The sequence below is a fragment of the Schistocerca nitens genome, chromosome 6 (genome assembly GCF_023898315.1).
Source record: "Schistocerca nitens isolate TAMUIC-IGC-003100 chromosome 6, iqSchNite1.1, whole genome shotgun sequence".
NCBI lineage: Eukaryota > Metazoa > Arthropoda > Insecta > Orthoptera > Acrididae > Schistocerca > Schistocerca nitens.
Window position 1 is genome coordinate 392,319,299 of NC_064619.1, and position 22,605 is coordinate 392,341,903.

Below are 22,605 nucleotides of genomic sequence, written 5' to 3' on the forward strand. Positions count from 1 at the left end.
TTCTTCATGACTACTATGCAGATGAAATGCTGTCAAAACGATGAAAAGAGGGCACCAAAAGACCAACCTAGCACTGTATTTTGCAGACGAGAAATCAAAACAAAATAAACACAATGCACATTTACAGTTTTTAGTCCTAGAATAGATGAATAACCACGCACTATGCATTACATTTTACAGAAATAAATTCCACCTACAGAACATGACACGTAGCTGTCGAAACATGTTTCCATAAAAAAAAGGAAAAATAAATTATGTTTTGCATCAGGCGGAGATTAAATAACCCAAAATAAGTACTAAGCTGTATTAGTTGTACTTACTTTAATGTTTATAATCATTTACAGTCGAGTTAAACCTTTTTGTAATGAAACTGATTTCTTTACATGTTATAATTTCACTTCCTGTACACTCCTCCAAAAATTTTGTTCTCCAAAGTACAAAGGGTGGAAAAAAAACAAAAAATAATGAAAGTATATTCTTATGATATTGAGTCTGACAATTCTATTACATAACGCGTCACAGTATTGTTTTGTGTGAAAAATCTTCCAATACAACTTCTATCCTCTTCTAGTCTGTTCTGCTTATCGTAGACATTTCACTTCCATACAAGGCTACATATCATACCAATATTTTCAGTACAAATCTTGAATGCTTGGTGCTCTGTAGTTTTCAGTATTTATTCATCCGGCGCGCAGGTCGCCCAATGTGGCGTCGAATGTAATAAGACCTGCACCAAGGCGGCCTGACCTGCCCCGTAAGGGGCCTCCCGGCCAATGACGCCAAACGCTCATTTACAGTGGCATATGATATAGAGGAACAAACCAGTGACGTGCGTCGATGCCTACAAATTGACTACTTTACATAGAGCAGCAGTTATCTAAGTCTACTTACGTTATGTGTCTCTATACCAGTGACATGCGTGTCAGTTAGTACGATAGGCTGTGAATTATGTCCTTTCACACAGTTTACAGGTTGTCCTGTATGTTACTGCTGCCAATCTTATGCAGCGACAACTTTTGTTGACGTTTGACGTAACTGTCATATAGTTTAAACACGGAACAGTACGTTACCTGCCTTTTGTTATTTCGCCGCGCGGGATTAACCGAGCTGTCTGAGGCGCTGCAGTCATGGACTGTGCGGCTGGTCCCGGCGGAGGTTCGAGTCCTCCCTCGGGCATGGGTGTGTGTGTTTGTCCTTAGGATAATTTAGGTTAAGTAGTATGTAAGCTTAGGGACTGATGACCTTAGCAGTTCCATAAGATTTCACATACATTTGGACATTTTTTGTTATTTCATTATGTGATAAAAGTTTATATTGGGTTAACACTGGGAAACATCAAAACGATATTTAGAGAACGTATTAATATTCGTAAAACCAATCACTCAGCATTCAGCGCTAATTTAAGAGAATACAAGCGTTCTGATAATGACATTAACAAAAACATCACCATTCTTCATAAAGTAGAAAAAGGCAGATTATTAAATATTCTAGAAGAAACTGAAATATACATCTGTACGACAAAACTACCGGACAACACACTTAATGAACAGAGTTACGGAATAAGATGTATATACAAAATTTCAACACTATTTTAACCAAACAATTTTGGTTGGCAGTCTATGTCCTGCATGCAAAATTTGACTTGTTACTTTGGATTATTTTTCAATTTTTTATCATTCATATATTCTACCTTCACATAACAATTGTCGAAACAAGGTTAATTTTCATATATGAATGCATATCGCTGATATACATAAATAAGATCTCTGAAATAACAAAAAGGACGTACACTCTTTGACCTGTCAGTTTCATGTTTAAACTGTGCATCAGTTATGTCAGTTATCAAGAACTGTTACTGCCTAAGATTTGACAGCAGTAACATACATTACAACCTGTATACTTACTGTGTGATAGGACAGATTTCAGACCTTATCATATTAACTGACACGCATGTGTGCGAGAGGGAGGAACACACATAACTTCAGTTCAGTTTAAAAAAATGAAGTGTAAATAACACAAATGCAGCGGAAGAAATACTGCAGAATGGCAAAAAGTGCCGAGTGCATATGTGAATCGAAGTCTTTCTACGTCAACCGCTGCTAGCAACCACGGAAGAAGCAAAGAAGCAGTGGTTTGGAGAATATTTAAAGAAACACCGTAAGCAATTTGCAGAATAAACACGGAAGATGCTTTATAAAGAACAGCGACAGCCGCTCAGGGTAGCCGCGCTGTTTAAGGCGCCTTCCCACGGTTCGCCCCTCCCCCCCTCCCCGTCCCCCTCCTCACCCCTGCCGGAAGTTTGAGTCTTCCCTCGGGGGGTATGGATGTGTGTGTTGTCCTTAGCGTAAATTTAAGTTAGATTAAAGTCTGTAAGCGCAGGTACTAATAATTCTCTTTAATTAAACTGCAGTAAGCTCATGGCAGAAAACAAATAGTAACCGATGGTAGATAACTTTTCGCTTCCTCTGTTATTCCCTGCTACCTTCAGAAATTTAGAGTGCATTCCAGTCAACTTTTTCTTGAGCTTTCTCTAAATGTACAAATTCCATAAACCTATCTTTGCCTTTCTTCAGTCCATCTTGTAAGATAAGCGATAAGGTCAGTATGGCCTCGTGTGTTCCTGTTCTTCGCCGGAACCCAAACTGATCAGTATCTACTGGTTTTTTCACTTTTCTGTAAATAATTCGGTTCAGTATTTTCTAACTACGACTTATAAAACTGATAGCTCGGTAATACTCACACCTGTTAGCAGGTGCCTTCTTTAGAAGCATGGGAGTATTTCGCCAGCCTGATATATTTTGTATAAAGCTAGAATAGATTTGTCATAGCTGGCTCTCCGAAGGATCTAAATAATTCTGAGAAAATGTTACCTACTCAAGGGGTTTTATTTCGACTTAGGTACTTCAGAGCTCTGTCAAATTCTTCTCTCTACTTCATTCTCTTCAAAGTAGGGTAGTTTCCGTAACACACTTAAAATGAAAACAGGATGATGCTTTTAATGAAACCTCGGTAGTTTCCTATGCTGGCCCTCCTCCCGAGCTAATGTTCCGTCTCTAACGACCTCAATATCGACAGAAAGTTAAATTCTAGCAAGGCTTCCTTCCCTTAGCTTTTGCGAAAATGAGGACCAACTTGTTTAACGTCATGGATCGGCTCCTGCTCACCGTCTTTTAAGTTATTGAATTGGTCTGGGCAACATTACCTGTCTAAACGGCAGCCAAGGAACAAGGGAAATTAGAAATTAAGTCTTCAAAAAATACGACACTATCGGTCATTCCTTTGTGCCAACCACATAGGCGAATAATGAGAGACCTGACTGAAAGTGCTAGAGGACGTAGACTTATAACACAGTCATGTAGCTGGTAATGGAAGTAAATATTTGCCAGAGCAGATCCTAAGAAGTTAAAGCAGTTCATGAAATTAGACTCAAAGCATTTACGTGTATTGCACCGACACACCACCTTGAAGACTGTGAAAACCACTTATATTTAATGTTATTTTCTCTTAATCAAAACTGTTTTCTCTTGTTTGAATCTAGTCGTAGCGGAATAAATACTGCAGAATGGCAAAAAGTGCCAAGTGCATATGTGAATCGAAGTCTTTCTACGTCAACCGCTGCTAGCAACCACGGAAGAAGCAGTGGTTCTGTATAGACACTGCATCTACATAACGGTTGGTTTACGTCTTCGTTATTTTCAAGCAATGTAATCTGTTAGCTTAAACATGTCCTACACTTTTACTGTTGTGATTAATTGCTCTCATACACTCCTCTTTGTAATGCAAAATTCACCAGTTCGGAAAAGGAACGGCAATGTTATCACGTCACTTTTATTCTCATTTTTCGTATTCAATATATCTGTTTAATTTTTGTGGGTTTAGCCAATAACATTAGTAATAATCAACACATCTCGTTCCAGTCTGAACTACAATGATGCGGTGATCTACATAAGGCGCTCTGAAATTGAAAATCTTCTCGTAAGAGTGCATTATCCAGCGTCACGCCTGTTGAATGCTTGGCACGATATTCTGGACCATTATCCAGCGTCAGGCCGGCTGAATACTTGGCACGATGTACTGGAGCAATATCCAGCGGCACGATGTTCTGGATGATTATCCAGCATCACGCCGGGTGAATACTTGGCAAGATGCACTGGTGCATTATGCAGCGCCACACCGGCTGAATACTTAGCATGATGTTCTGGACCTTGCTGGGTATCATAGGAGTTCCCAGCTGCACAAGATTAGGTGTGCACTTGACACGGACCACAAGACGAAGAAAATGAAAAAGTTCAAAGTGGCAGCATTATTTCTCCAGCGGCCAGCGGGTTCCCAACGATATGTTCGATCAGGACGTTCACACCTTGTAAGAGGGGATGGGGATTGTTCTCACTCAAGGTGTTCGCATTTTCTCGACTGTTAGTCAAACTAATCTCCGCGTGAACAAATTCATGCGGAGTACGTTGTAGTAAGGTGAACTGCAGCTCAATAAATGCAAGTTTTTGCATTTATTGAGAATACCTCGAAATGATAGTGTTCGTCTGCAGACAATGACGATAGTGGTGACGAACGAGCTGACGAAATTGGCGCTCCATCTGAAGGCATTGTGGTACGTACAAAGGCATCTCGACAGATTAATGGCATACTTGGAACTCGAGGCGGAAACGACTCCGGCCGAACTATTACCGATGGAACACCTACGTGACCGTGTTGCACATAAACGACATACGAATCTGGTTCAAAACAAACTTAGTGATTATTTCAGTTCTGAAATTTGCTGTTTTGTTCAACATTTTCTGTATGTCAAGGGTAACCTGACGAACTACTGTAGGGATTTTGATATGGTATTCACTAATAGATAGACTAAGTCATGAGGAATGTTTGGGTGTATAATTTATAATTGTAGTAATGATATATATATATATATATATATATATATATATATATATATATATATTGGAATTTGGATGACAATACGTGGCAATGATGGGAGTTAAGTACTAGTCAGTTACAGAGGAGGCCGTATCTGGCGGGAAAAGCAGTAAAGTAAACAGCTGCCGCAACTCCAGAGAAAAAATTGACCAGAATCTACGTATACATCAATACACGTCTTCTCTACATGTTACGCCCCAGCCGTGTTTTTCAGCCTGTATGTGGAGGCTAATCTGTAGAGATTTTGATACGACGAGGAAGGTTTCTGTATGCAATTTATTACTTCTAGGCCAGACAAGTCGTCCGACATAAATACTTACTGTTGCACGTGCCAAGACGGCGTGGGTCCCAAGTAATGTATAATTTGTATCTTTATGTGAAAATAAATATAACATGTGTGTGTGTGTTTAAAGCATTTGATTCATATCATTACATTTTCCTCTGACATCCCGTATTTCAATTATCCGGATGAACTAAAGACCCACCTAGTCCGGGTAAAGGAGGTTCCACTGTATTTATTTCCCACCATTGGTTCCGTACTTCAAAACACTCAGTTTAGAACCATTTTCTGTCTGTATAGTTTTGCCTCTAAAGGTTTGGCACACCTAGAACGCTGCAAATAAAAACGCCACACTAAAAAATAAGGACGACTAGGGTTTAACATCCCGTCAACGACGAGGTCGTTAGAGACAGAGCACAGGCTCGGACTCGATTAGGAGGGAGAAGGAATCATCCCGACGTTTGCCGTAAGTGATTTAGGGAAATTGCGGATAACCTATAACTGAATGAGCGGATGAAGATTTGGACCGTCGTCCTTCCGAACGCGAGTCCATTGTGATAACCACCGCACCATTTCGCTCGGTCAGCAACGTCACACCGTGCCACGCCATTTCTCACTTGTAAGTTCGTTTCCCTGAACGTCGATCGTTGGTTCAGTGCGTGACAGACTACCATTCTAAATGTTGCGATTCGAGTTTTCCTCTTTCACTTCTCGCAATGACATCTTAATGTGAAATATGCGTAACTGAATATTGGTCCCTGTAAAACTGTCGATATGATGTCGTCCGTCTTACGACCACACCGCCGCCTGAGAGATCGATCCGACTGCGATTCTCTCGATAAACAGAACAGAAGAATGGCTGTGCTAACCAAAGGGTACACAGCCAGTAGTAGTACTTATGCTCGCCGGGAGGCGCCGCTAGGCCACTTCATGTGTAGCAGGAGTGTAGTGCAGTTGTGCAAGTGTACAGTTCGTAGCCGCGCTCAGTGGTCAGCCAGCGCCGATGTTAGTCAGTCATCGTCTGCAGCTCAGTCATTGCTGCCATCAAGTCTTTGTAGCCCAGTTCCAAGCTAGTCTTCAAATTCGCCGGATTCGACATTCAAGATTACGAGGGATTAATTCGTCACTGCAAGATATGTGACTTGAAAATTATGCCATTCTATAGGCGCGTCTTCATAATTGCCCATAGATCATGGAGTACAACAATGTTAAGTAATAAGTACTTTCTTATTTTGCACTCCTCCTAATTATTTGTGTTTTCCTGTTGTAGCTACCAAGCAGTCTTGGCATAGTAGAACCCACGTTTCCACCTCCTTGGCTACCTCATGTATGCTACCTCATGTTGATGGACTCTGTTTTGGTGGAAGATGGAGAACCATCAGATGGTTCCTATAAAACTGGCTGGGTTAATCAGAAGTCGAAGGAAGATAATGGCATACCGCCTACAGCAGAGCTATTCTAGTAAATCATTGTTGTGTTCAAAATAACCTTTGGGTTCAAAATCGTTTTCACTTTTTCTCCGAATGAGCGACGTACTGAGATTCACTTGTCAAGACTGTAAATAAAGGCGCCGTTACTTTGTCCTCGAGCTGGGGCCAGTGGCCAGTACTCACCATCTCGAGGGCCCAGCCCATGATGTGCGCCAGCTCGGTGTTCCGGGACGCCAGCTCCTCGTGGCGCGCCAGCAGCCGGTAGGACAGCACGACGGCCAGTCCGCGGTTCTTCTTGCCGCCCGTCATGTTGTACTGCAGCACCTGCAACCGACCACACACGGCCCTTCACTCTCCGTGCCTGCGCTGGACAACTGGATGTTGGGCGCAACCAGCCGGTCGCCGGATTGAGGTGCGCATGTTCGGCTAACAACACGTGACCGTTGAGCGGTAGTCAACAAGTTTTAGTCACATAAAAGTAAAAATTTACGTAATCGAGTTTTATTTAATAGCGCGTGCGTGTCTGCAGTCTTGACACTCTTTGAAATCGCCGTGTCACAGTACCGCGGAGGCCTCTAGAGGCATGCGCAGATCAACGGGAGGAGGGGGGGTGTCATAAGTGCCCCACCCCCTTTAAAGCACATTACACTAAAAGTATTTATGTTTTTACATAACGCAATTTCACAGCTTCTTAGATAATTTTCATAAAATAGGGTACCACGAAAACAGTCTTCAAAATTGCAAGGAATTCTAGACAATTGCTCCCTTGTGGGCTAGCCCACATGGATGCAGTTGCGGCGTGACCGACTACAGGGAGAATTCCAGTGCCCAGTCATACCTGCTGTCACCAATAAACTGCCGGCCGGAGTGGCCGAGCGGTTCTAGGCGCTACAGTCTGGAACCGCGCGACTGCTACGGTGGCAGGTTCGAATCCTGCCTCGGGCATGGATGTGTGTGATGTCCTTAGGTTAGTTAGGTTTAAGTAGTTCTAAGTTCTAGGGGACTGATGACCTCAGAAGTTAAGTCCCATAGTGCTCAGAGCCATTTGAACCATTTTTGAACCAATAAACTGGACACAGTTCCTGGGTCCACAGGTTTAACCGACAAACCACAGGAAGTTGAGCGAAGGCAACGACAGAAAGGGAAAGACTCTCCATTGAAGAGAAATTAATAGAAATACTGACTGTTCTGACCGTATACGAAGACAGCTGAAAAACGTATCATCCCCTTTATTTATACGTTCGCACAACCAAAGCCTCTAGACCATGTTCACAATCGCAGCACTAAGTGAAATTCTGATAATGTCGAATGTGCACTTCGATTTTATGTATTGTAAGGTATTATTCTTAAAAATATATGCACAGCAATGTACTACGTATTAAATTTTTATATCATTAAGTTCAGAATATCGTCCGAGTTAGGAAAAAAGCTAGATAAATTTCGCAAAAGATATTTTTATTCATTTACTAATAATGTTAGATAGACGCTGAAATTTAAAAATGTGAAATAAAAAAAGGCAGAACCATTGAGGAAATTCTGTTGGATATCAGTAAAATAGTTAGAAAAAAATACTATTCATTAACACTCTTCAAGTGGAGAAACTTGAAATAAACTTTTTCAACTTTCGCTAGTGTTTTGTTAATAAAGTTACTCATCTTACCGAGTTAATACATATATTGCTTTATTTTATAGCCTTCTATTATTTAATATGAGCTCCCATGATTTAAATTTAATCTAATGTGGTTTGAAGGCTACATTTTTTGGACTGTTTATGTAAAGTACACCCAGTCCCAGCACTTGACTAGATGACTGTGGTAAATCTCCAAAAACCACCCTCAACTAGGACTGTAGCAACGACTCATAATACCCTACGACTGGACGAAGACCACCTCCCCAGTTTGGAATCCTATTTGCCATGCTAACAACATTACAGATCTTGTAAGTTTGTGAGTGCATGCTGGCTTTCAGCGCAAAAAACGGCATTTTCTCCTTCCTATTGTTGCACGTGGGTCATCAGACGAAGCATAGATGACCATACCTACAGAAGAAACATAGTCATTTTCTTCAGGTCTACTACAACCAGCGTGCGATGTGAAACTGAACGTAGTGTCAACAAGCCACCAGGGGTTTTGTTCCTCGAAGGACAAAAGGTAAACTTCTGGTCTGATTACGTTGTACAGCAGGAGACGGATATCGGCCATGTACAACATAAACATTGTCAATGCACTGCTGGTGATCGAGTAGAAAACGTCCCAGGAGTTGGGTGTCAAACCAGACCTCTTCCGCAGCACAATAAGGGCAAGCCACACAGAAAAGTTTGAGAGTTCTGTTTCGGCTCTGTTCTGAAAAGGTACGCACCCACCTTGACTGCAAGTCAGCGCAGAAACTATCGCCGCTCCAAGCAAATGGCATAATTACTCTTTATCAGCGTGATAAGCAGCCAAATCTAAATTATTAGCTATTTTTAAAGTCACAGTATTTCCTGTCCCGCTCCGCAGTAATAAATCTACTTTTTTGTGGAATAACAACCATTCCTAGAAGTGCGTCAAATCTGTATAACAAATAAAATATCAATGCCCCAGGTCTCAGGAGTGGGTAGCTGTTCTCTTCCGTCACCATTTGCGGGCGCCTAAGCTTAAAAGGTTGCCGTCCTTTTCTTTAGGCCGGGAAGTGTTGGAAGAAAATTGATATTCTGTTTAAGATCACTGCAGAGCGTAAGATGTAACAGTCACATTGAGCACTTGGCTGATGTTAGAGGGCCGCGCGGGATTAGCCGAGCGGTCTCTGGCGCTCCAGTCATGGACTGTGCGGCTAGTCCCGGCGGAGGTTCGATTCTTCCCTCGGGCATGCGTGTGTGTGTTTGTCCTTAGGATAATTTAGGTTAAGTAGTGTGTAAGCTTAGGGACTGATGACCTTAGCAGTTGAGTCCCATAAGATTTCACACACATTGATGTTAGAGGAGATGACAAACTGCGACGTAGTCTGACATTTTAATTAATAGATCTTCCAAAAAATTTGTGATTCAAAGTTAAAAGGGAGGAGAGAGCTTACACAGTCCCAGTTCAGCCACTGAGTGTTTTTTAAACATCGTTCGTCTCGACGATATTTTTCCATAATATTGGACTTTACTCCTGTATTTACAAGATCCGAAAATTTTTCTCTAGATATTTATTTAAATAATGTTTATCAGTTCGAGATAGGTCTACTACACAGAAATGTGTGAAATTTTTATGAATAAACCATAAAGGACTTCTAGGATATAAAAAATTTCATTCTACCGCCTAAAAATCACATTTTAAGAATGAAAAAGTGTTTAACGGAAGCCCTGACCTACGACTAAAAATACAGCTGCTCTGCAGAGCACGCAGGCATATCCAGGTTCAAGGTTGAACTTCTCAGGAGACAGTTTCATCGTTCACAATTGACCCTGTAAATTGCCTCTACGCTATATCTGTTTAGTAATTTATGCCGCGTCGAAGTATGTCGGACTGATACACAGTGACAACGTAATAAAAACTACTCAACATTTTAATACCAAGCTTATAAAACACTCGGTAAAATATTCTCAGAAACATGAATCCTTAGGCTCCTCTGTCACACTGCATTAACTGTGGGGTCGAAATATTTAAAAGTTTTTCAGGACGATTATTCAGATTATAAATCTGCCACGAGAGGGTGAAAAAATGTTGAAGTGCTAAAGTTGCAACTTTTGGAAAAATAACCGCGAATCATTAGTCAATCAGAGGTGGAATGTTTCGCTGATCTCTGAGTAGTGACGGTAAACATGTAACGGCGCCGGCCGCTGTGGCCGAGTGGTTCTAGGCACTTCAGTCCGGAACCACGCGGCTGCTACGGGCACAGGTTCGAATCCTGCTCGGGCATGGATGTGTGTGATCTCCTTAGGTTAGTTAGGTTCAAGTAGCTCTACGTCTCGGGGACTGATGACCTCAGATGTTAAGTCCGATAGTGCTCAGAGCCATTTGAACCAAGCCAAACATATAACGGCGAAAGGCAAAATTTGAGGACCCGATAAAAGTAAAGTAGAAATAAAACGAAAACTTTGTATTAGCAAAAAAAAAAAAAAAAAAAAAAAAACCGAGGTTCAATGTCAGCATGGCTTGCTCGTTTAGTTTTCTTCGCAGTTCCGATAAATCAAAGAACTGACTGTTGTCAAAACTTAACTGTAGCTCCGCCGAAAAATACGTTGCTGTTGTCTGTTACTCAAAACACCTGCCATATATCCGCCAGATATTGACAATATCAGTATGGTAAGAAAATGACTGCATGATCTAAATGTAGAGAAAAATAAAGTTGTGCACATTTATTTCTGTATTACACAATCTCAATATAAAAGAACAGCACACCCCCGCGGAAGACAATGGAGCGTAAATGATTAGTTTTGCGTTGTTATATTTGATTTATAAAAGTATACTGTATTACAAAGCGATCATAAACTGAAATATTTTACAGTGCATAGCTACATGTAATGCAAAACTGAAGCTGGTCTCTAGAATTACAAAGAGATGTAACAAGACAATGCAATAGACAATTTAGTCAAATTAAATACTCTTAAAACAGTGCAAAACACGTCCTACGCAAACTGTTATTCATATAAAGTTGCACTTTTCATTAAACTAGGAAAAAAAGAGGAAGAAACGTGACAGTAATACTAATGTTTACGAAAATAATATGAGGTGATTGAATGGAAAGAGTGCATACGTTCAGAAGCCAGTAAACAACGTAATGTCCTTTAATTCGTTGGTAGATTATTGGGAAACTACAGTTTTTCTCCGTCAATGCTTTTTGCAGTCAGTGGTATGATTCAGAATAATACTCTACACTGTGAAATCCACATCATATTGTCGAATTATATTATTGTTTTGCTTTCTTGTGGGAGACACACACTAACTTGCGAATAATAGAAAGTGACAGATTTTAGAAGAAATAAGTCTTATATCTAGCAGAAATCAATTATTAAAATTTCAGACAATGTCTTTCATTGAAGAAGTCGCTGAAGTAGGACCTATGGAAAGATAGTGCTACTAACAGATTGCAACGAGGAATACAGGCAGTTATTCCTCCCGCACTCCTTCCGTGTATGTAATTTGACGAAACAATATGATATGATACAAGAAAGTACCTTCCATGATTTTACGAGTGCAGAAGTGTAAAATACCGTAATATGTTACAATAGTTACAAAATAGGCCTAAATGATTACACGCAGAAACATTGATATAGTTGCAGTTCAATCAGAACAAACACATTTTTCAGGGATTTGAGGCTAGCAACTAATTTCTTTCCGTTCTCTAGTTGGTTCGAGTACACCACAGCAGACAGTTACAACACTGGTTTCCAAAACTCAAAAAAAGGTTTCGAAAATAATGATAAGTCTAATGCATGAATCTGTTGAAACAAATAGAACTGGGAAATAAAATTCCTGACAGGAAATATTTAAACCTAAAATATACTCGAAATGTAATGGGTGGGTACGTTAGTTTGATATACCTCAATTCATAAGTGTGGTAAAATCGTATAACAATGAAGCACTTACAGCAATATACTCTGAAGCGCCAAAGACACTGGTATGGGCATGCGTATTAAAATACAGAGATATGTAAACAGACAGAATACGGCACTGCGATCGGTAACGCCTATGTAAGACAACAAGTGTCTGGCGCAGTTGCTAGATCGTTTAATGCTGCTACAATGGCACGTCATCAATATTTAAGTGAGTTTGAACGTGGTGTTATGGTCGACACGAGCGATGGGACACAGCATCTCCGAGGTAGCGATGAAGGGGCAATTTTCCCGTACGATCATTTCACGATTGTACCGCGAAATATCAGGAATCCCGTACATCATCAAATCTCCGACATCGCTGCGGCCGGAAAAAGATTCTGCAAGAACGGGACCAATGACGACTGAAGAAGATCGTTCAGCGTGATGGAAGTGCAACCCTTCCGCAAACTGCTGCAGATTTCGATGCTTGGCCATCAACAATTTTTAGCATGTGAACCATTTAACGATACATCATCATTATGGGCTTTCGGAGCCACTCGTGTACCCTTGATGATTACACGACGCAAAGCTTTACACCTCGCCTGTGCCCGTCAGCACCGATATTGGATTGTTGATGACTGGAAATACGTTGCCTGGTCGGACGAGTCTCGTTTCAAATTGTATCGAGCGGATGGACGTGTACGGTTATGGGGTCAACCTCATGAATCCATGTCAACAGGGGACTGTTCAAGCTGGTGGAGGCTCTGTAATGGTGTGGAACACTCTTCTGAGTTTAAACACTTCCGCTGCCCACCAAACACTCCGACATGAACATTATTGAGAATATATACTAGTTTCTTTGGCTCTTCAGTGCATGACACAGTTAAAAATCGTTATTATGTCCTCCATAGGAGACGAATGCTATTTATTTACGATGCTACTAGCAGCATGACAGGGGGATGGGATCCATATCGTGAGATCGGGCTGTTCAATTCGTGATCACTGTGAGGTCGACCACTGACATTTTCTGGAGTGAATCATCACTTACTGCAATATAATGACGTACATAAGCTTGCAGGATTTCATCTCAGTAGGCCTTTGTAGTCACAGATCCACATCGAAAAAAACCTGAACTGGCTGTCCAGCAACTTTTATACCAAGCTTCGTCCAAAACAATACGATTCTGGGGTCTCACAAAATCGAAACATTCCTGCTGTGGATACATACTGCCTTCCTGAAGCCTTCTACAAAGTATACGATACGACATTTAACAGAAGCAATGAAGTTTTTCGCAGAATCGGCATCGCCCAAGCCACGGAAGGACGGTATCGTGGCCCTATAGCCTTGCAATGCATAACAGCAAGTACTGTACACACATGCAGGTCATAATACTTGATCGTCCTTGCCAGAAGTTTCTCTGTGAAAACTGAGATGGACAGCTGTGCAGATTTAGGTTACTTGTAGTTTCCATAAGTAGCTAAGAACAATGTCAGGACCGTTCCAATAAACTTCCATATCCTTGTCCATTCTGAGCTTGTGCTCAAACTCCAATGACCTCGTCATCGACAGGACTTGAAATTGTAGTCTCGGTTCATCCTTCTTGACATTTATTTATTATGTAATCATTTATCAAGTTCCATGGGACCATACAGCCAAAGCAACTTGATCATGGAATGAGTCAATACATAATTTACAGAATGACGATCACAAAATTTATAAATGTAAAATGTTGTATCCAAGCTGTTCGCCTCGACCACAGCTAAACGCGCTACAGGTGCGGTTGACAAGTTGCCTGCGCTATGGCTCCGTGGGCGACACTCCGTTGGCTGACGCAGATGACAAAAGTACAGTAGGCAAGGCATACCCAATACACGCCGGTCTGTTATGAAGTAGAACTCCAGCCGCCCACCATGGAAACACTGCGTCGCTAGCTTCGTCACGTGAGGCGCCAGTTCGATACCAGCAGTGCGCACACCCTGACAGTGCCGCAACTGGGAGCGCTACGTCGCTCCCGCGAATCACATGCTACCCAAGCATCAAGCAGATATCACTCAGTCGGGCCTGTATTTAGGACGTCGTCCTGGCGCTCTTCGGCAGTTCAGTTTGCTAAGCCACTACGAGCGGTTCCGATGCAGAGTGGCCACCAGGATCTAAGAACTAAATGGTTAGCACACTGGAGTCCCATTCGGGAGGACGACATTTTGAACCAGCGTCCGGCCATCCTGATTTAGGTTTTCTGTGATTTCCCTAAATCGCTTCAGGCAAATGCCGGAATGGTTCCTTTGAAAGGGCACGGCCGGTTTCCTTCCCCATCCTTCCCTAATACGATCTTGTACTCCGCCTCTAATGACCTCACTGTTGACGGGCGTTAAACTCTAATCTCCTCCTCCTCCTCCGCCATCACCAGGATCTACACACGTTGTTCCACTAGCAGCCCGACTTCGAGGACACTTCACCACAGCGATTACGCGAGGCCAGCTGTCGCCCAGGGAACTTTGCCTCCTCCGACTTGGCCTGCCATGGGCTAAGTGCTCCAAGACTGGTATTCTTGCATGGAACTTACAAGTGAATGGTCAGACTTGTCATGCCAAAGCAGGTTATTGATTTTTTTACTAATGTTAGTTAACTGTGAAAATGGTCCGCACGCGGATCTGTATCTGATGACATGAACTGGAAGTTACATAAACAAAAATCACGGAAACGGCTGTTTTTCTTGCTTGGCGCTTTCACCCCTGGAAATCGCGAGTGGCGAGCTGTTGGTGTGGTGAGCTGGTCGGGAATTGCGGCCAGGCCGTCTTAACGCAGGTTTCACTAACGAGAAATATTGTTACAAGGTTTTGCTACAAAGAGAAACTAATATACATTTCTTTGTGATGCACCTTCTTTTAATTTGAGATACGTATTTCGAAACTTATTGTCCTGACGTTAGTTCGAGATGTGAAAGATGTTCTATACATCTGCATCTGTACTCCGTAAGCCACTTTACGCTGAACATTCAGTCTGCCGTCACAGGTGATGGCGAAACCGTAAATGTTTTGCTGCTTGCCATGGAGATATACAACCATGGCGATAAAAAAAGAAGGAAGATGGCAATATAGACTTACGCTGAACGTTCGGTGAGGGTGTATCATCTAGCGGTACTTCAGTGTACTCGTAACACTTCAGCAACCCCCCCCCCCCTCCCCCCTTTCGTTTGCACTTTACATCACCCCAGTCAAATTCAAATGTCTTCCCTGTTTATTGGGACTGTGACACTGGAAGACTTGTGCTAAAGTACTGCCTGGTCCTCACAGTCAAATGACAATTACATGCTCTGCAACACTTAAGGACGAGATATGTAAAGTGACATAGCATATTAACAATAAAGTGGAAATGAAAGAAAATGAACGAGCATGTTGCCAGAAGTCTCCCAGTCTTGTACAGAAAGTTGGACGTCACAATGCATGAGGTCAGCCTGATTATCGCGCCAAAAGGGGCTGGCTATGCAACACGAGGCACTTGAAGGCACGGTTTGCGTCAATCAATGAGCAGTTACGGTGCAATGTCGCGCTGTTCTTCATTACAGCATGGCCTGGATGACATCAGACAGTGAGAAATCATCGGGAAACGGGAAGAAGACGCTGTGTGACGAATGTAGCCCAGGAGTTTGGTATTGCTCACAGCATTGCTTAACGTGTATGTGGAGCGCCCGTAACCACAGGCACTGCTGCCCGAAGGAGAGGAGGTGGCCGACCACGGTCAATTACAGCAGCAGACGTTCGCTATACTCTGCAAAAGGCAAGAAGGAACACACGTCGGGCAGCGGGTGCAATTGTAACCACATTTAAAAGGACTGCAAGGCATGCTGTCTCACGCTCGACAGTGGTGCGGCGACTGCATAACGGCGTCTCTTTGCCCGCTGACCAATACGTTGTGTTCAGTTGACAACTAGACATCGGCGGTACCGTTTGCGATGGTATCAAGAACACGGGGGCTGGGCAAACGAAGAGTGGAATGAGAGCCGTTCAGTCTGTGGACGATTCTGGCTGTGCCCTCGTATGGAGAGAAGTGGGAACAGGTTATGCGCCCAGGAAGATCCTGGTGGTCCAGGTGTTATGGATTCGGGGAACATAAGGTTGCATGCGTGTACTGACCCCCAATCCTTTGAACACGGCACACTCACAGGTCAACGTTAGTGTGACGATGTACTTCTATCCAACGTGAGTCTTTTCAGGGGTACTTTTCCTGCCATAATTTCATTTCTAATGGTGACAATGCTCGATCGCATCGAATAGCTCAGGTGGAGGAGCTCTGGGAATGGAGGGATGTTCGGCAAATAGACTGTTCTACTCGTTTGTCTTAAGTCCCACGGAGCAGGCGTGGGCTGCTTTGGGGAAGCGTATTGCAGCACATCCACATGCACCAGCGTCCATCCGGCAGTCGTCACTCGCGCTGATGGAAGGATGGAACGCCCTGCCACGAGAATACTTTACCAGCCTTGTGGCCAGCATGGGAGCGCGTTGCAGAGCATGCACTGCTGTCAGACATGATCACTCAGCTTGTTAACAACCATGTCCTGACTTTTGTGGTGTACAGTGGATCACCATAAATTGCAGTGACTTCAGTGCACTTACTGTGTTTGAATAAAAGTGTGATTTCTGTTCGTCTCATTCCGTATTTCTTTCAATTATCTTTTGTACTATATTATAGCAGTTCTGTCTGCACTGACGGAGAAAATCGGAACACCAACAAGGAGTTGTGCGATATAAACGAAAGTTGGTAGGCGTGTTTCTACATTTGAAAGATGATTTCTGTTTCAGTTTCGCGCCAGTCGAATAAGAGTGGCGCTAGTAGCACCAGTGGCGCCACTATGAAGATGCAAATACACGCTGTAACGGTCATGAGCGCTAGTTGCCTTTGAAATTGGACGTGGTCGTTGATAGTGGTCACGAATTGCTTTAAGGTGATAAAGATGCCATTATGAACACCTCACTGAATTTGAACGAGATCGTCTAACAGAGAGCTACGAGAAACTGGATGTCTCTTTAGCGATATTTCAGAGAGACTTGGCAGGAATGTAGCCACTGTACACGATTACTGGCAGCGTCGGTCACGGGAAGTTACAGTCGCAATAACATCGGTCTCCGGACGACCACCTGGCACTACCGAGATGGAAGACCATCGTGTTCAGCGTATGGCTGTGGCGCATCGTACTGCGTCTGCAGCACCAATTTGACCAGCCTTTGGCACCACAGTCGCGTGGGATTAGCCGAGCGGTCTCTGGCGCTCCAGTCATGGACTTTGCGGATGATCTCGGCGGAGGTTTGAGTCCTCCCTCGGGCATGGTTGTGTGTGTTTGTCCTTAGGATAATTTAGGTTAATTAGTGTGTAAGCTTAGGGACTGATGACCTTAGCAGTTAAGTCCCATAAGATTTCACACACATTTGAACATTTTTTGGCACCACAGTGACACAACGAGCTGCTACAAATCGGTTACTTCAAGGTCAGCTCCGAACCAGACGCCCTGTAGCGTGCATATCATTGACCCCAAACCAGCGTCATTTTCGACTTCAGTGATCTCAAGCGAGAGCTCACTGGAGGGCAGGGTGAAGGTCTGTTACATGTTTTCCGACGAAAGCTGGTTCTGCCTCGGTGCCAGTGATGGCCATGTGTTGGTTAGAAAGAGCCCATCTGATGGCCTGCAATCAACCTTTCTGCATACTAGATACACGTGACCTATACCTGAAGTTATGGTCTAGAGTGCGATTTCGTATGACAGCAGGAGCACACTCGTGGTTATCCCACAGATCCTGACTGCAAATTTGTACATCAGTCTTATGATTCGATCTGTCGTACTGCTATTCATGAACAGCATTCCATGGGGTGTTTTCCAACAGGATACTGCTGCTGCAACCGAACATGCTCTACAGACTGTTGACATGGTGCCTTGGCCTTCTCGATCACAAGATCTGTCTTCAGTCATAGAGGACATCAGCAGACGACAACTCCAGCATCATCAACAACCGTATGTGTACTGACCGATGAAATGTCCAAATGATCCAAATGGCTTTGAGCACTATGGGACTTAACTTCTAAGGTCATCAGTCCCCTAGAACTTAGAACTACTTAAACCTAACTAACCTAAGGACATCACGCACATCCATGCCCGAGGCAGGATTCGAACCTGCGACCGTAGCGGTCTCGCGGTTCCATACTGTAGCGCCTAGAACCGCTCGGCCACCCCGGCCGGCACCGATGAAATGTAACAGACGTGTAACGCCATCCCACAAACTGATATCTGGCCCCTGTCCAAAACAATGCATGCATGTTTGGGTGCCTGCTTGCATCATTCTGGCGGTTACACTGATTATTAATGTACCAGCGTTTCACATTGCAATGACTTACCTCGCGCTTACATTAACCTGTGATGTTGCAATGTTGATCACTTAAATGTTGTTGTTGTTGTTGTTGTGGGGTTCAGTCCTGAGACTGGTTTGATGTAACTCTCCATGCTACTCTATCCTGTGCAAGCTTCTTCATCTCCCAGTACCTACTGCAACCTACATCCTTCTGAATCTGCTTAGTGTATTCATCTCTTGGTCTCCCCCTACGATTTTTACCCTCCACGCTGCCCTCCAATACTAAATTGGTGATCCCTTGATGCCTCAGAACATGTCCTACCAACCGATCCCTTCTTCTGGTCAAGTTGTGCCACAAACTCCTCTTCTCCCCAATCCTGTTCAGTACTTCCTCATTAGTTATGTGATCTACCCATCTAATCTTCAGCATTCTTCTGTAGCACCACATTTCGAAAGCTTCCATTCTCTTCTTGTCCAAACTATTTACCGTCCATGTTTCACTTCCATACATGGCTACACTCCATACAAATACTTTCAGAAATGACTTCCTGACACTTAAATCAATACTCGATGTTAACAAATTTCTCTTCTTCAGAAACGCTTTCCTTGCCATTGCCAGTCTACATTTTATATCCTCTCTACTTCGACCATCATCAGTTATTTTGCTCCCAAAATAGCAAAACTCCTTTACTACTTTAAGTGTCTCATTTCCTAATCCAATACCCTCAACATCACCCTACTTAATTCGACTACATTCCATTATCCTCGTTTTGCTTTTGTTGATGTTCATCTTATATCCTCCCGTCAAGACATCATCCATTCCGTTCAACTGCACTTCCAAGTCCTTTGCTGTCTCTGACACAATTACAATGTCATCGGCGAACCTCAAAGTTTTTATTTCTTCTCCATGGATTTTAATACCTACTCCGAATTTTTCTTTTGTTTCCTTTACTGCTTGCTCAATATACAGATTGAATAACATCGGGGATAGGCTACAACCCTGTCTTACTCCCTTACCAACCACTGCTTCCCTTTCATGTCCCTCGACTCTTATAACTGCTATCTGGTTTCTGTACAAATTGTAAATAGCCTTTCGCTCCCTGTATTTTACCCCTGCCACCTTTAGAATTTGAAAGAGAGTATTCGAGTCAACATTGTCAAAAGCTTTCTCTAAGTCTACAAATGCTAGAAACGTAGGTTTTCCTTTCCTTAATCTTTCTTCTAAGATAAGTCGTGAGGTCAGTATTGCCTCACGTGTTCCAGTATTTCTACGGAATATAAACTGATCTTCCCCGAGGTCGGCTTCTACTAGTTTTTCCATTCGTCTGTAAAGAATTCGTGTTATTATTTTGCAGCTGTGGCTTATTAAACTGATTGTTCGGTAATTCTCACATCTGTCAACACCTGCTTTCTTTGGGATTGGAATTATTATATTCTTCTTGAAGTCTGAGGGTATTTCGCCTGTTTCATACATCTTGCTCACCAGATGGTAGAGTTTTGTGAGGACTGGCTCTCCCAAGGCCGTCAGTAGTTCCAATGGAATGTTGTCTACTCCGGGGGCCTTGTTTCGACTCAGGTCTTTCAGTGCTCTGTCAAACTCTTCACGCAGTATCGTATCTCCCATTTCATCTTCATCTACATCCTCTTCCATTTCCATAATATTGTCCTCAAGTACATCGCCCTTGTATAGACCCTCTATATACTCCTTCCACCTTTCTGCCTTCACTTCTTTGCTTAGAACTGGGTTGCCATCTGAGCTCTTGATATTCATACAAGTGGTTCTCTTCTCTCCAAAGGTCTCTTTAATTTTCCTGTAGGCAGTATCTATCTTACACCTAGTGAGACAAGCCTCTACATCCTTACATTTGTCCTCTAGCCATCCCTGCTTAGCCATTTTGCACTTCCTGTCGATCTCATTTTTGAGACGTTTGTATTCCTGTTTGCCTGCTTCATTTACTGCATTTTTATATTTTCTCCTTTCATCAATTAAATTCAATATTTCTTCTGTTACCCAAGGATTTCTACTAGCCCTCGTCTTTTTACCTACTTGATCCTCTGCTGCCTTCACTACTTCATCCCTCAAAGCTACCCATTCTTCTTCTACTGTATTTCTTTCCCCCATCCCTGTCAATTGTTCCCTTATGCTCTCCCTGAAACTCTGTACAACCTTTGGTTCTTTCAGTTTATCCAGGTCCCATCTCCTTAAATTCCCACCTTTCTGCAGTTTCTTCAGTTTTAATCTACAGGTCATAACCAATAGATTGTGGTCAGAGTCCACAACTGCCCCTGGAAATGTCTTACAATTTAAAACCTGGTTCCTAAATCTCTGTCTTACCATTATATAATCTATCTGATACCTTTTAGTATCCCCAGGGTTCTTCCATGTATACAACCTTCTATCATGATTCTTAAACCAAGTGTTAGCTATGATTAAGTTGTGCTCTGTGCAAAATTCTACCAGGCGGCTTCCTCTTTCATTCCTTAGCCCCAATCCATATTCACCTACTACGTTTCCTTCTCTCCCTTTTCACTTAAATATGTTACGTAAATAAATGTATTCCCGAAATTTCATTACCCTACATTAATTATTTTTTGGTGCTGAGATTTTGTCTGTCTGTGTATGAATGATCCAAGTTTCATCGAGTTACGTTACTTGGCAGTGACACGTCATGCGAAAGCTACTCTCGTCCTTAAGTTTTGCAAGCCACTGCAGATTGCAAATTATTCAAAACTGATGTAAAAACGACCCGGGAGGCTGACCTTGGCGAAGCGCTTGGTGGCGGAGGGCGCGTCGAGGTGTCGGCCGGTCTCGGTGAGGTCCCTGACGACGTCTGGGAAGACCCTGTTGAACTCGAGCACGTCCTCCTTGCTGGCCGCCGTGTCCAGCGCAGCCGGCGCCACGCGCCGCCCCAGCGCCGAGCTGGCCAGCCAGTTGCTGCAACACACGAAGCCGCACACGCTCACAATTCAGAAGACAGCGGCAAGCTCGTGGTGTTGGAGGAGAAGAAATTAGCAATACGTAGCTGTACAGAGATTACTCAAAATGAGGTGAAATAAAAATAAACTAGTTTCACCGACTGCGACATGGTCGCGTATACAAACAGTGATCCAATACCGTCAAATGTTTTTTATTTCAGTCTTTGATCACAATATGAATTCTTTAGACGATGACCGGGGTCAGTCAGTAATGACCATCCTCAGATCCTTTTTACACCTTCACTTTAGGACATGGTGTAAAGAAGATCTGAGGATGGTCATTACGGACTGAAACCGGTCATCGTCTAAAGAATTCATATTGTGATCAAAGACTGAAATAAAAAACATTTAAAAATAAACTAGATGCACTTGTACTGCCAGTGCCTGGGCTCTAAATATGTCGACAGAAACTAGACGTAACCCATTTTGAGCCGCTTCCCTTAACAGAAATTTGATTAGCTAATTATTGCTACTGGATAATGAGAACAATACAAGGTGTTTCGAAAGATTTATCGATTTGCTCCGCGGGATTAGCCGAGCGGTCCGCCGGCACGGTAGCTCAGCGTGTTCGGTCAGAGGGTAAGCTGCCCTTTGTAATAAAAAAACTGAGTTAATCGATCAACAACGAACTTAAACGGGTGTCTTACGACGTCCGCCCCAAGCAGATATAACGAACGAAAGCGAACAAATGTGAGATAAAAAAAGCGGTCTAAGGCGCTGCTGTCACCGACTGTGCGGCTGGTCCCGGCGGAGGTTCAAGTCCTCCCTCGGGCGTGGGTGTGTGTGTGTTTGGCCTTAGGATAATTTAGGTTAAGTAGTATGTAAGCTTAGGGACTGATGATCTTAGCAGTTAAGTCCCATTTCACACACATTTGAACATTTTTTTATCGATTTCACAAGACTATATCTTCTAAATGATTGAAGATAAAAATTCGGGGCTAATTTTTTGCCAGTGGGAGTCCCTATGCTGTAGATAGCTCGCTTCTTCACTCACTCTTTCAGTTACAAGAATAACGTACCATGGTGGGTTCGCGATATGCTGGCTTTTTCCTCAGACGCAGGAGAATGCCGGATTTTTTTTTTTTTATTTTTTATTTTTTATTTTTTTTTTTTTACAGGGTTGAGCACTACCGTACTGCCACCTGCATATAA

General features: G+C 42.9%; 1 protein-coding gene across 1 annotated transcript in view; it reads right to left on the reverse strand.

Annotated features, from left to right (window-relative positions):
- LOC126263032 (farnesyl pyrophosphate synthase-like) overlaps nucleotides 1-22,605 on the reverse strand; it is a 258,758-nt gene that overhangs the window by 154,400 nt on the left and 81,753 nt on the right. Inside the window, exons 2-3 of the mRNA XM_049960000.1 lie at nucleotides 21,238-21,412; nucleotides 6,823-6,963 (exon numbers count right to left, since the gene is read on the reverse strand). Coding sequence (XP_049815957.1) covers nucleotides 6,823-6,963; nucleotides 21,238-21,412 — 316 coding nt within the window. The remainder of the gene's footprint in view (nucleotides 1-6,822; nucleotides 6,964-21,237; nucleotides 21,413-22,605) is intronic.